We start from the raw sequence: 15,606 nt of genomic DNA, 5'->3' as shown, positions 1-15,606 counted from the left end.
ATGGAATAGTGACCAAATGTTTGGGCTCTTTTGTTGATTCTGCAAATATTCACAGAGCACCTATTATGTGACAGGTGATACTCTAAGCCAGAGGACGGCAAACTGCGGCCTGCGGGCCAAATCCAGCAGGCCACCTGTCATGGTAAATAGCATTATGTTGGAGCACAGCCTCACCCACGGGTCTGTGTATCATCTAAGGCTGTTCTCACGCTATAGGGGCTGAGTTGTGTAGCTGCAAAGAGACCATATGGCCCTCAGAACTGAAAATATTTACTATCTGGCCCCTTGCCAATGCCTGTTCTAAGCTGCAGGCGCACAGGAGTGAACAAAACACATGATCTACTTTGCCTGTGGGAGATTACAAGTGGCCACAGGTTGTTTGCCCGTCCCACCAAGAAGCGGTGTCGATTTCCCCATTCACTGAATCTGGGCTTGGCCCTGTGACCTGCTTTGGCCAATGGGACAGTAACAGATGTAATGCAAGCAGAGGCTTGAAAAGTACTTGCACATTGGGGCCAGGCCCTTCTTGGCTACTTGGCTGAGAAACCACGTGGAGACAGAGGCCCTGACTGCCCATCTAAGATATGAGAGGCTATCGGATACCATCCGTCATGGCTGGCTCAGCCCAGGCCAGACAAACCACCAGTCAACCCACAAAAATCATTAAAAATCAGAAATGAGTGCTGTTTTACATCACTAAGTGCTGGCCGGTTTGTTACACGGCAGGAGCCAACCGATACACTTGTGAAACATTATAGTCAGGTGGGGTAAAATGAACATACTGGCAATTAAAACATCAATTAGTGGTAAATGCTGTGAAAAGAGTGACGGTTGTGTGATGTGCCCAGGAGTAGTCAGATGCTAATTCAGACAGGGCCATCAAGTAGGGGAGGGTTCTCAGAGGAAGTGACTTTTAGGCTGGGACCTCGACGAGGAGAAGTGAGCCATGCAAAAGATCAAGGGGCAGAGTATTCTAGGGGGAGGGAACAGGGATGCCCCACACCCACTGCACTCTTAATATTCATCCCAAATATTCACTCTCCTCATCCCAGGAAAGAGCACCCAGGTGCTCGCACCATGGACTTCAAAGTGACCGTAGATAGTGACGCTTTTTAAGGAATCATGTAGGTTCCCAGACCTCAGTTCTGAAAATACCAAAAACCATTTCCCAGATAAACCACAAGAATGGAAGAATCTATATCTGGCCTTATTTGATATCAAACCACATTAGAAATAAAAGCACTAGGGGCACCTGGGTGGCTCAGTCGGTTGGGCGTCCGACTTCGGCTCAGGCAGTGATCTCGCGGTCCGTGAGTTCGAGCCCCGCATCGGGCTCTGTGCTGACAGCTCAGGGCCTGGGACCTGCTTCAGATTCTGTGTCTCCCCCTCTCTCTGCCCCTCCCATGCTCATGCACTGTCTCTCTGTCTCTCAATAATAAATAAACGTTAAAAATAATAATAATAAAAACTTCAGACGGAAAGCTATTGATTTTTTTTTTGAAGCCAACAAAGTAAAATATTGCTATGACAAGTCACAATTGGCATTGTCCCCTCTGCCCTCTTCCCCTTGGTAAAGGACCCAGACATCACAGGGCAGGCTGCCGGTTCCTTGGGGCTTTGGTTCTAGGGGGGGCCACTGGGCCATCAGCAAGCACAACAAAGAAGTCTCGTCTATGTCTCAGGTCTCAGTTACGGTCAGGGAAAAACAAAACAAAAGACCTTTTATTTAAAGCCAACGTCTCCGAAACAAACATCTCACCGGAAGATGTTAATATCCATGCTGTATTTCAAACATGGGAAAAACACAAAAAACAGAAATGAATCAAAAGGACTATGGTCATTTTCCCAACCTGACTGATAAACTGGCCAGGAAAAAAAAAAAAAAAAAAAAAAAAAAAAAACCCTGTCTGGCGTGCAAAGTTGATTTATAGAAGCCTATTTTTGGTCAACAAAGCCACTTGATAGGTTCTATCAAAAACAAGTAAAACAAAACATTTTGTACTTGCAGGTTTCACAAACACTCAAAGAGAGGCTCATAAGAACTGAAATAAAGAGTGTTTTCCTTCCCACCCACTCCACCCGGGGAAATAAAATTTCCCACCAGAACACGCTTGCTTGGCTAATTCTCAAGCCTGAAGAGGAAGATTTTTTACGTAAGCAGATCAGCTCAAGGTCCCTGGACGTGCGTCTGTTTCTGATTTGTTTTTTTGTTGTTTTGCGGGGGGCGGGGGGGGGGGGTCCCAACCTCAACACAAAAACCAGGAAACAGATTTTTTAAACTTGGTTATGGCCCTGAGACACTGAAATAGCTCATCTAAAAATCTAACATCATGAACAAAAAGTCTGCAATGTGTATAGGAAATCTGACTCACCTCTGAAAAGAGAAAACCCTATTTCTCACCCAAACAGTAGGAAATGGTTTCATGGCACTGTCCTTCAAAACGTAACAAAGCCCTGGGAACAGTCTAGAACAGAGTCTCTCTCCTCCTTGTGCTCCAGGCTAATCTCAGCATGCCGTCTGGCTCCAGTTGGGGAAAACATAAAAACCTCAGCTCTGTTCTTGGTTGTAACATCTGGGCAGCTACATCATTTGGGACAGTCCTGTCTGTGGGAAGGACTCTAGGGGAACCCAAGGACCTCTGTCTTTATGTCTTCTATTACCAAAGCTAAGCCCAGAAAACCGTTAACAGGGTGGGTAAGAAGGGGGTACCTGGGTGGCTCAGTCAGTTAAGTGTTTGACTCTTCGTTTCAGCTCAGGTCATGATCTCATGGTTCGTGAGATCCAGTCCCACATCAGGCTCTGCACTGACAGTTCGGATCCTGCTTGGGACTCTCTCTCTCCCTCGCTCTCTGCCCCCGCCCCCCACTCATACTCTGTGTGTGTCTCTCTCTCTCTCAAAATGAATAAACTTGAACAAAAATTTAATGTTCCTTTATTTTTGAGAGAGAGAGACAGAGCCTGAGCAGGGGAGGGGCAGAGAGAGAGGGAGACACAGAATCCAAAGCAGGCTCCGGGCTCTGAGCTGTCAGCACAGAGCCCGACGCGGGGCTCGAACCCACAAACCGTGAGATCATGACCTGAGCAGAAGTCGGACGCTTAACAGACTGAGCCACCCAGACACCCCAACTTAAAAAAAATTTTTTTAATTTAAAATTAAAATGAAATTAAAATTAGAAAAAAATTTTAATGGTGGGTAAGACACTGAAAAACGTTTGCTCTCCAGTCCTTTATAGAAGGTTTGTCGATTCCTGTTCCAAAGGCCAGGAACAAAAACAGGAGGCAGAACTGGCATAGATCCAAGCGTGTGTGTGTGTGTGTGTGTGTGTGTGTACATATGTATATATGTGAGCCAGTCGCCAGCCGCCCCCTCACTCATAGCCCGTGAACTCGTGTTTCTCACACAGTGCTAACCGCACGTGGCCTCCCCTCTTCGCCTCCCCCTCCCCGGAACCCGCGCCCAGGACTCACTTGCTGGAATTCATCGTGTACCCCGAGGGGCACTCAGGGATGCACCTGTTGTTGTGAATGACATACTGGTGGCAACCCTGTCTCCGGGAGTTCTTGCATTTATTGTGCAGGTCCCGGCAGAAGCTGAAGTTCACGCAGCGCCAGTCTTGGAAGTGGTAGTAGGGGGGCGGGCAGGTCTCCACGCACCTGCCGTCCAGGTAGAAGTTGCGACAGGCCACGCACTTGGTGGGGTCGTCGGGCTCGGAGCAGTTGCCCAAACACTCGCTGTGGCAGCAGAGGCCGTCGGCCGTGCAGCCGTGCGACTTGCAGATGGTCGGACAAACTGGAGGGAGAGGAAAAACAGCTGGTCAACAGCTTCGCCCGGGTGCCGTGTGCACAGACAGAGAGTCTGGAGGAGGGAGGGGGAAGCCAAACAAAATAATAACAGCGAGAGTCTCAGGTCCACCGTGCTTGCTCGACACCAGTCCCCCAAACCTGCGGCGTGCTCGTAAACATTTAAGACCGCTCCGGGGAGGAAGGCAGAGAGGTTCCCACCTGCAGCCTCTGCAAATTTCCACGGTGTAAACACCCCCGCCTTGCTCCATTTTAAGGTACGAGAGATACTGTTGCACATGGAACCAGTAAGAGACGGTACTAACTATCAGGGTGCCTGGGTGGCTCAGTCGGTTAAGCATCCGACTCCTGATCTCAGCTCCGGTTACGATCTCACGGGTTTGTGAGTTCCAGCCCCGCGTCGGGCTCCGCACCGTCAGTGCGGAGCCTGCTTGGGATTCTCTCTCTCTGTCCCCTCCCCCTTCACAGGCGCTCTCTCTCGGGATAAAGAAACTTAAAAAACAGATACACACTGTAGCAGAGCATTAAACAGCGTATCCGCCATAGAGCGGTAACAGCAGCAAATAACCTCAAGGGCACAAGGAACAGAAAAATGTAGTGAGATCATAGGAAGTGGTGAGGATCCATTACCTTTGTTTTTAACGTAATTTGTTAAGTCTGCATCATGCACGTTTTGATCACCGCTTCCTCAATAACCAGGGCACACATCTCCTGAAAACGTGATCATCGGGTTCTGGCCAGCCGGCTCCGGCATGAGGCTTTAATACCGCCATATAACCAGATATATCATTGTGCCCATTTTCTCCACGTTACAAACGGGGAAACCAAGGTACGAGAAGGTGAAGCTAACGGGCCAGCGGTCATTTATCGCTTCAAAGGCCATCTGACCGCCCCGATCTAGATACCGCAGCCAAGGGACAAGGTGGCCGCAGACCCACCTGCCGGAGCGCGAGGTCTAACGGCAGAGGCAGATGAGTTACCTAAACACACAAGTGGCTACCTGCGAAGGTAGAAGGTACCGAGCTCCTGGCTGGAGGTAAGGGGAGGGGGACGTTTCGGTTGCAAATGAAGGAGATAATGAACAGGAAGAAAGGGGAAGGCCCTGCAGATGGGGAGGTCAGAGGCTTGCATAGATTTTGTGGCTGGGGCAGTTTCTTGTCCCACGCAAGTGAGCTTGTCCACCAAAGGCTGGACTCTGCCCTGGCTTCCCACAGCGGCTCATCACCTATCCGTTCTCTCCCCACGTCTCGCCACACGTCGCTTCCTAATCACCCCTTGATTTCAGTCCCTCCTTTCCCAGGCTGCCGGCAGATCTGTCCTCGGACAGGCGGCTTCCCTGAGGCTGGACAGACCCCCCCCCCCCCCCGGCACAGCCTGTTTGGCTCACGCACTCCGTGTGGCCTGAGACAAGGTTTGGACTCTGGGGAGTGTTCCTGACCCCCTCCCCCCAACCCTCAGACTTGTTGCAGCCACTTCACGGCCCCGCGGGACCCCAACGACTCGCCCTGGGAAACAGAAGTGGCCCCGGAAGCCGCGTTCACACAGGGGCAGCACCGTCGGCTGGAACTTCCTACGAGGACAGTAATGTTCTCAGGCTGCACTGCCCAACACAGTAGCTACCTCTTCCCTGTGGCTGTCGTGTGCGGTTAGTGCAATGAGGAACCGATTTTATTTTTAATCGTGGCAAAGTACACATAGCATAAAACTGACCATCTTAACCATTTTTGTCACGTTTGCTTATTTTTGAGAGAGAGAGAGAGAGTGCACGCAAGCTGGGGAGAGGCAGAGAGGGAGACGCGGAATCCGAAGCAGGCTCCAGGCTCTGGGCTGTCAGCACAGAGCCTGACACAGGGCTCAGACTCACGAATCACGAGATCGTGACCTGAGCCGAAGTCAGATGCTTAACGGACTGAGCCACCCAGGCGCCCTGACCATCTTAAAACCATTTTTAAGGGCACGGCTCAGAGGCACCAGGTATATTCACACTGTCATGCAACCACTCCTACCACCTGTCTCCAGAACTTTCTCACCTTCCCCAAACTGAGACTCTGTCCCCATGAAACACTGCCTCCCCACCTCCTTCCCCACCCCCAGCTCCCACCATCTACTCTCCATCTCTGTGGGCAGGAATCCTGCAAGTGGAATCATAGGACTGGCTTTTTTGTGACTGGCTTCTTCCACTGCGCATACTGTCTTCAAGACTCATCCATGTTGTAGCAACTGTCAGAATTTCCTTCCTTCTTAAGGGTGAAAAGCATTCTGTTGTGTGTATATACCATTTTCTTGATTCCCTCATCCATCAGTCGGCACTGACTGGGGATGTTTCCACCTGTGGGGCATCGTAAATACTGCTGTTAAGATCACAGCTACCCAAACGTCTCTTCAAGCCTCAGCCTTCAATTCTCTTATGCATATACCCAGAAGCAGAGTCACTGAATCACACGGTAATTCTGTCTGGAATTTCTTGAGGAATCGCCGTACTGGTTTCCACAGCAGCCGCACCATTTTACTGTCCCACCAAGAAGGCACAGGGGTTCCAAGTGCCACTGGGGGACTAAACTTTTCATTGTTCATTCTCGCTCTTAATTTTACCAGCCACAGTAGCCAATGGGTCGTGCACCAGACAGCACAGGCTTTGAGAATGAAAGTGAACTCCTCACCAAGGCTGAGAGGTCTAGCCTGCACTGGCCTCTCAGAGTCCTTCCCCCGGGGCCCAGACAGCAGCCACTTGAATCTCCTCTCTTCCCCCACCCAACGCCCCCACCCCCTGCTTCATCCACCCCGCCACCCCTGCTCGGTCCTGCCCGAGGACCTTTGCATCTGCTGTCACGACTGGCTGAAGCACCCTGGCTGTGATCCTCCCGTGACTGACTCCTTCCCGTCCTCCCCGCCCCAGGACTCTTGAAAGACCTTCTCCGACCTTCCCGCTGGAAGTCACTCCCCCCCTGCCCAACCGTGTGCCAGCACCTTATGTGATGACATTTTTCTTGTAGTATTTCTCGCTCTCAGAAACGATCCTGGCCGCTTGCTGACTGTGAGTCTAGAGGGAAGGCTAGAGACAGGCCATGTCTCCACCCGCTACACCGGCTGCCACGACACTCACTCCGAACGAGGCTCGCACCTGCAGTTCAGCAGACACATCTCCGACAAGCCAGAGAGGAGGCAAAAGCGACAGCTTTGGAGCAGTTCCAAGCACCCAACTTTTAGCCACTGGCTCAAGAGGGCATCTAAGACCCATCCCCTCCTGCAGGTGCCCCACAAATGGTGAAAATTTACACGCAAAAATCGGAGCATCGATGCATGGGTGCATATTCGGATTTTTTGCGTCATGGACCCAAAAAGAACTAAGAAGCTCTAATAGGAGCAAAGTGGGGCGATGGGGGAATGTCTGTGTAGGTTTTTTTTTAGGGATTACATATCACCCATTAGAATCTCACTTAATTCTTTTTTTTTTTTTTTAATTTATTTTTGAGACAGAGAGAGACAGAGCATGAACGGGGGAGGGGCAGAGAGAGAGGGAGACACAGAATTGGAAACAGGCTCCAGGCTCTGAGCCATCAGCCCAGAGCCTGACGCGGGGCTCGAACTCACGGACCGCGAGATCGTGACCTGAGCTGAAGTCGGACGCTCAACCGACTGAGCCACCCAGGCGCCCCTCACTTAATTCTAATAAAGCAGGGACACAGGGTAAGTGCTATTATCTCCATTTCTTTTTTTTTTTTTTTTTTTTTTTTTTTACTGTTTTTTTGTTTATTTTGAAAGTGAGAGAGAGAGCAAGCAGGGGAGGGGCAGAGAGAGGGAGAGAGAGAATCCCAGGCAGGCTCCGTGCTATTGGCACAGAGCCCGATGCGGGACTCGAACTCACAAACTGTGAGATCATGCCCTGAGCTGAAACCAAGAGTCAGACGCTTAACTGACTGAGCCACCCAGGTCCCCCTCTCATTATCTCCATTTCACAGAGGCAAGAAGACAGGCCCTTTTGAGAAGGAGCAGAGCCAAAGCTAAACCTTGATCTTTAGGCTCTGAATCTGATATTCCTGGGTCTAAAGAATCACCATGTGGGAATGCAAACTGGTGCAGCCACTCTGGAAAACAGTATGGAGGTTCCTCAAAAAGTTAAAAAGAGAACTACCCTACGACCCAGCAATTGCACTACTAGGCATTTATCCAAGGGACACAGGTGTGCTGTTTTGAAGGGACACATGCACCCCATGTTTATAGCAGCACCATCAGCAACAGCCAAAGTATGGAAAGAGCCCAAATGGCCATCGATGGATGAATGGATAAAGAAGATGTGGTATATATACACAACGGAGCATTACTCGGCAATCAAAAAGAACGAAATCTTGCCATTTGCAACAACGTGGATGGAACTAGAGGGTATGTGCTAAGCGAGATAAATCAGAGAAAGACAAACATAATTTCACTCGTATGTGGAACTTAAGAAACAAAACAGATGAGGGGCACCTGGGTGGCTCAGTCGGTTGGGCGTCCGACTTCGGCTCAGGTCATGATCTCGCAGTCCGTGAGTTCGAGCCCCGCGTCGGGCTCTGTGCTGACAGCTCAGAGCCTGGAGCCTGCTTCGGATTCTGTGTCTCCCTCTCTCTCTGACCTTCCCCCATTCATGCTCTGTCTCTCTCTGTCTCAAAAATGAATAAACGTTAAAAAAAAAAAAGAAACAAAACAGACAAACGTCAGAGAAGGGAAGCAAAAATAGGATAAAAAGAGAGAGGGAGACAAACCATAAGAGATTCTTACATACAGAGAACAAACTGCGGGTTGCTGGAGGGGGTGTTGGGTGGGGGGATGAGCTAACTGGGGGATGGGCATTAAGGAGGGCGTTTGTTCAGATGAGCACTGGGTGTTATATGTAAGTGATGAATCACGAGGTTCTATTCCTGAAATCATTATTACACTATATGTTAACTAACGTGGATTTAAATTAAAAAATAGAAATAAAGAATCACCACGGCCACCCACAGGGTCCGTGCGGCCCAGGGAAGAAGTGACCTACACTCAACTTTGGCAACACAGCACCCACCACCCCACAGGCACACCACAAAGATGTCTTTAAAGCAACAGCCTCAGGGGCGCCTGGGTGGCGCAGTCGGTTAAGCGGCCGACTTCAGCCAGGTCACGATCTCGCGGTCCACGAGTTCGAGCCCCGCGTCGGGCTCTGGGCTGATGGCTCAGAGCCTGGAGCCTGTTTCCGATTCTGTGTCTCCCTCTCTCTCTGCCCCTCCCCCGTTCATGCTCTGTCTCTCTCTGTCCCAAAAATAAATAAACGTTGAAAAAAAAAAAAAAATAAAGCAACAGCCTCAGTTTTCTTGTCTGTAAAATGGGGACAACAATCGCCTAATTTCTCACAACAAGATGATGTGCAAAAGGCACAGAATCCTTCGATCCACACATCGGTTTGATACAAATTAGCTACTACGGGTGCTATTATTATGATCGCTATCATCACTAACGACCTGTTTGTAGGAACCCAAGGGCCGAAACTCAAGGGCAGGAAGCAATATAGAAGGCAGACAATAATTATCTCGAACCCACAAAGACCCCACCCTCCGGGAAGGCATATGTGAGAACAGGCAGGAAAGGCTCTATTTCCTGGGCTGGGGCTGTGTCTAAGGGTCAGCCCTTGAGTTCAAAAGAAGCATTAGCAAAGGCCCAACAAAAACTTCCCAAACACATAAGCCTTCCGGCCTAGACAATGCCAAGAAAAAATACTCAACACTTGCGCACAAGGCCGGAGGCGGACGGCTGGGGTTTTCAATTTCACCCTGGAGCCCACCTGAGAAGCAGCTCATTCTCCGGCACAGCTGGCCAGCTTTTTCTGCAAAGCGGCCCCAGAGAAGTCATGCAAGCACGGGCCGGGCTATGCCCAATAAAACTTTATTTACAGAAGGAGGCAAGGGGCTGGATGGCTTACTGGCCTCTGCTCAGGGACACATACCTGTGACTGTGTCACTATTTCTGTCAGGGCCTAGGCTCCGGGGAGTCAGACGTCATCTCATAGATGGATACCCAGCAGGGGCGCCTGGGGGGCTCAGTCGGTTGAGCATCCGACTTCGGCTCAGGTCACGATCTCGCGGTCCGGGAGTTCGAGCCCCGCGTCGGGCTCTGGGCTGATGGCTCAGAGCCCGGAGCCTGCTTCAGATTCTGTGTCTCCCTCTCTCTCTGACCCTCCCCCCGCTCACGCTCTGTCTCTCTCTTTCTCTCAAAAATAAAAAAATTTAAAAATTGTAAAAATAAAAAAAACTTTAAAATTGTAAAAGGTAAATAAATAAAACATCATAGATGGATACGCTGTAAATGACGTTTATCCAACAGAAGACATGACCTCTCACAGATGACAATGGTGTGGCCCCAGGGGACCTTAAGTGGCCCCGAACCTAAGCGGGCAATCCTATTTCAGTGACCACAAATGCTTTGGCATTGACATCCTGTGGGCCCCCCTCACTAAAGGGTTACAAGAAATGTGTTTCTGGGTGTTCTTTCCCTTTTTTCTTTTTCCTTTTTACATAAAAGTTGTGTTGTTAAACTTTTGAAGGCTGTGCTTTGATAGTGATAAGCCACCTCTGGGTGTCTCCCATTCTGTTTCCGAGTACTTTCATCTTATTTAATAGAAATGCCACTGGGCTGGCCCCTGCCCCCCTCCCCAGGCTGAGTTATGAAAACCACAGGTTGTGCAAGATGGAAAACGACCAGATGGAGGAGGGGGCTGACTTTCTCTCCCCAGGCACTTCGACCTGGTGTAGACACCAGCCGAGCCCCAGCCGTCCCAGCTGCCCAGGCTCAGAGGGCCACCACCCTGGGCTCTTTCTGCCAAAGACAGCCAAAGACAATGGCAGCCTCTTCGAGAAACCGCCAAGCGGTCCGGGGTCTGCCCACTTTCCCAGGACAGGTGCATGCTGTGTAGGGAACATCCACCCAGACCTCCTAGAGACCAGCACCAGTCAGTCCTGTCTTGCAAACACACAAGTTCCTTGTCCACCCATCTCCCTTTCGCCCCACAAGGTGCCTTGGGTTATTGGCCCTGTGCCCTCCCACTTCTCCCTAAAGGTTCCCCAAACCCCTGGCCTCCAGTTACCCTAGCAAAAGCAGCCACAACCTTCCTGAAACTTTATCTCAGGTGGTTTTTCCACTATACCCTGTCAGGAAGATTGATAATGGACCTCAAAACAAATCCACAGAGTGAGAAGCCAGCCGTGTCGGAACCCTCTGGCCGGACCCTCTCAAGCGTGCAATGCTCCCCACCAAATGATGCCTCCCGTAGAGAGAGAGAACAACCAGAATGTCAACTTACTTAAGAAGAAGTGATTCAAGGGCACCTGGGGGGCTCAGTCAGGTTGAGCGTCCGACTTTGGCTCAGGTCATCGTCTTATGGTTCATGAGTTCAAGCCCTGCACTGGGCTCTGTGCTGACAGCTCAGAGCTTGGAGCCTTCTTCGGATTCTGGGTCTCCCCCTCTCTCTGCCCCTCCCCTGTTCATGCTTACTCGCTCTCTCTCTCAAAGAATAAATAAATAAGTAAATGAATGAATAAATAAACGTTTAAAAAAATTAAATAGAAGCAGAGGAGGAGGAGGAGGAGGAGATTCAAAGCAAAGGAGGCAAGTATAATTTGACCCAGTATTTCCTCTCCTAGGAATCACCCCACAGACCAGAGAGAACGTGTGCACACAAACACCTGGACAAGAAGTCTACACCCTACAGGACATTACCAGTTGGGTTTATAACAGTAAAGGACTGGAAACAACCTGAAGGTCCATAGCAAGAGCCCACGTGAATACACGTCTGTGGATTGAGGAGTGGAATAGTATGCAACCATAAAAAGCGAAGGCAGCTCGATGCATTCCGACGTTGGAGTCACTTCCAGGATGGCAATAAGCAACATAAGCAAGGTGCAGAGCAGTGTCTGAAGAACGTAACACATTTGTGGAGAAAGGAAAGGCACAAACACGGCGGGGACGCAAAACAGGACAGCTAGTTTATTAAACCGTCTAGAAGTTTCTCCTCTTCTTTTCTTTTTTAAAGAATTTTAAGGTTTTAAAGAGTGATGTATTTAAAGTTTACTTATTTTGAGAAAGAGAGAAAGAGAGAGAACCAGCAGGGGAGGGTAAGAGAGAGGGTGGGGCAGAGGCCCGGAAGCAGGCTCTGTACTGACAGCAGAGAGCCCAATGCAGGGCTCGAACTCACAAACCACGAGATCACGACCTGAGCCAAATGTGGACGCGTAACCCACTGAGCCACCCAGGTGCCCCAGTCTGGTAGTTTCTTATAAATACATACTCTTATCCTTACCACACAACCTAGGGGTTTACCCAAGTGAAATAGAAACAAACAAACAACCCATGTTCACACAAAGACCTGTATTCAGGTGTTTATAGTGGCTGCGTTGGTAATCACCCAAAACTGGAAACAACCCAAATAACCCTTGACTGGGGAACGGATAAACATTATACCTCCGCACAATGAACACTACTGAGCAATCAACAAAGAATGAAGTGTTGATGTCTACACCGTGGAGGGATTCCAAATGCACTGTATTGAGGGTAAGAAGCCAGTCTCAGGTGCTATACACGAATGGATTCCTTTCACAGGATATCCAGGGACTGTGGACACATCAGTGGTCACCAGGGGCTGAAACCGAGGAAGCAATGGAAAGGGGCCCAGGGGAATTTGGGGGGATGAGGAACCATTCCGTATCTTGACTGTGATGGTGGTCAGAATCCGCACAACTTTATACCAAAAAAGAGTGGATTCTGCTGTATATAAATTATACCTTTAAATGGGGGGTGGGAAGGAATGGGGCGCCTGGGTGGCTCAGTTGGTTGAGCATCTGACTCTTGATTTCGGCTCAGGTCATGATCCCAGGGTCACGGGATCGAGCCCTGTGTCAGGCTGTGTGCTGAGCGTGGAACCTGCTTAAGATTCTCTCTCTCTCCCTCTGCCCCTCTCCCACTCTCTCTCTCTCTCTGTAATAAAAAATTAAATTAAATTAAAAATAAACAGGGAGGGGGAGAGAAAAGGACAAATGCAACATATGTCCCTCTGGGAGGGAGAGAAATGAGCTTGGAGGGTAGATAGTAACATCCTTACCTACCAACAAATTTGATTTTTTTTTTTCACTGTATGTATGTGTACTACCCTGACATCTATTTGAACACACAGTTTTAAAAAGTCTCTGGTAGACAATTAATAAATGTTATTGATCAATTATATAATTCTATCCTCAATAGTTCCAGCAGAACTATGTAGAGCTGCCAGGTATCACTGAGAGCTTTTAAGAAGGTTAAGATCGTTTTTGTGTTATTACAAAATCAACAGTCAAAGCGACTAAATAAGAAGTGTGGTCATAAATCTGAAACCGGGCCAGGAAAAAAATAGTATTGATGAGGAGGACAACGCTGGCACAAGAGACGAGGTTTATACACGAGGCTGTGGATTAAAATACTGCCTCAGTGTTGATTTTCTGATTCTTATCATTGTACTGCTGCTGTGTAGGTTTAAGAATTAAGGGTAAAGGGGCAGTATGCCTACAATCGTCCCAAATGGTTTAGGAAAAAGAAAAAAATGTGCATAAGGTTTGTACATAAATGCTTTAGAGATAAAATACTGTGAGAACGTAACTAATGAATCTGAATACAATCCTTGCATGCCATCTGTAAACTTAAAAGCTACATCAAAACAAAAAGGTTAAAAAAAAAAAACAACAACAAAGTGACATTTAAACCCTGGAAGAGTGAGAAAGACTAGCGCAGCGACAGGCTTAGAAAAATACAGCCACCTTCTTTTTCTCTTTGCCTTTTAAAGTTCAAATCGGTTTGGGTTTTCTTCATTAAGAAGCTATATGGTAAAAAGCAAAAGAAAGCCAAAGGTATGTTTCCATAGCACGACATATGTTAATAACATTTTGTTACATTTCTCTCCAAAGCCTGTAGTTAAAAAAAATTTTTTTCAAGATTTATTATCCCCGAAATTGCTGCTTTCCAGAAATTTCCAAACGGAACAGTTGCGTCATGGGCCTGCAGACACATTCCCCGCAGGGCCCCGCGGCTCTTTGCAAGTGTGAATTTTATAAACTCTGCAGAGTCATTTACTCGGTTTCGCAGCCCTTCTCCCCCACACCGGGCCCGGATCCCCGAGCCCCCCGGGGCGCGGGCACACCCCCACCCCGGGAAATCCCTCCCGCCGAAATCCAGAGGATGATCTAACGGTGGGGTGAGGGCCTGGGGCGACCTTCTGACAGCTGGCGGCGGGGGTGGGGGGTGGAGGGTGGGGCCAGGGAGGGTCAGCAGACACCCTTTCGAGTCCGCGACCCACGAGAAGCGACGCCGCAAGGACGCGTGTCCTTGAACCAGGGACGCTCCCTTTTCTTTCCCTAACAATGCCGCCCCCACGCGCGCGCGAACCGATTCGCTTTCCAGATGCGTGTGTTATTGACTTGCGAGGCTCTTCGGAGACATACGGCGTCGCACTCAGGCCAGGAAGGGGGTGGGCCTGGGGAAGGGGGGGCGGTGGCTCCCCGTGAAGGCAGCCTCAGGATTGGTCGGTTGCAGGTATCTGCGTGTGTGTAGTTCCTAACGGACAGGCGGTCCAAGGGCGGGCCCCGCCCCCTCGAGCCAGCGGCAGCCGCGCAGTACAAAGCCCGAGGCGCGTTCCGTTCCGTGGACTCCGGGCCGGGCAGTGGCGGCGGCCGCAGCGCCGCCCTCGCACTCAGCCAATAAACGGGCGTGCTGCCGGAGTTCTGGCCCCGCCCCCGGGCGCGCGGGGCTCGGTCTGCGGACTGGTGCTCGCGGCTGTGACCGCCGTTAGGCGGTCCGCGCCGGGGGCCCCGGGGAGGGTGTGTGTCTTGGGAGGCAGCGGTGGAGGGGGGGGGGGTCCTCTCGAGGATGCAGACCCTGCAGGGCGGGCCTGCAAAGAATGGAACTTCGGAAGAAGTTAAAGAAAGGATGAAACCGAGTGTGCGGGCGGCCCCAAGCACGACTGCGCGTCTTGGGCTGCGCGCGAGCTGGGCGTGTGCCCGGGAGGAGATCGGGTCACCGCGTGGCACCGCCTGGGATGGCCGAGGGGCGCCCTGGCCGCGGGCCTCCCTCGGGAGGGGCCCAGAGGAGGGCAGCGGTTCTCCAGGGTCACACAGCAAAATGCCCGAAGTCGGAGGCCAGGGGTAGTGGCAAGGGCAGAGCCCACACAACAGGGACTGTGCTCTCTCCGACCCTACCCCCGATATTTCCACCCACCACTCACCCAGAAGACCAAGGACCATACTCATAAGTTACACTTTTAAGAAAATCTACAGGCTATCTTGGGGGTACCCTCTAGCCAGTGTTCCCTGTAGTTTGAAGACGTCAGACCTGTGTGTTCAATGTGTATTTCCAATTCCGGTAAACCGAGGCAATGAATGGGCGTTTTCTCTAACCACACCGGACCAAGAATACACTTTAAAATGTGTATGTATTCCGTTTGCAGAAAACAACGTTCAACCCACATCTCCTTTTGAGGCACAGAAAAGCTGCTTTGCTAATGCCAACTCAGCTAGCAGGCAGCAGGATCAAAACTCGAACCCGGGTCTCCCAAGGAGAATGGGACTGGGTATGGCATCACGGAGTTCCACTGTGGGTTTTATTCACCTGTTCCCCACCCTAGCCCACCCAGACCTGGCCCCTTCTAGGCACTGGTATGCAGAAATGAATGCAGACACGGTTTCTTCTTTCCCAACATGCACAAGAGACAGGTGAGCCCTGTGAAAGGAAGGACCTTGCCTGTCTTATTACTGCATCCCAGAGCAATATACACAGTA

General features: G+C 50.3%; 1 protein-coding gene across 2 annotated transcripts in view; it reads right to left on the bottom strand.

Annotated features, from left to right (window-relative positions):
- The window catches only part of INSR (insulin receptor), a 139,762-nt gene that overhangs the window by 51,149 nt on the left and 73,007 nt on the right, over positions 1–15,606 (bottom strand). For both annotated transcript variants that reach the window (XM_030299196.1, XM_030299201.1), the window contains exon 3: positions 3,470–3,791. In XM_030299196.1, coding sequence (XP_030155056.1) covers positions 3,470–3,791 — 322 coding nt within the window. The remainder of the gene's footprint in view (positions 1–3,469; positions 3,792–15,606) is intronic.

Source organism: Lynx canadensis, chromosome A2, assembly GCF_007474595.2.
Source record: "Lynx canadensis isolate LIC74 chromosome A2, mLynCan4.pri.v2, whole genome shotgun sequence".
NCBI lineage: Eukaryota > Metazoa > Chordata > Mammalia > Carnivora > Felidae > Lynx > Lynx canadensis.
Note: the sequence above shows the minus strand (reverse complement) of the source record. Positions and strands in the feature narration are given on the sequence as shown.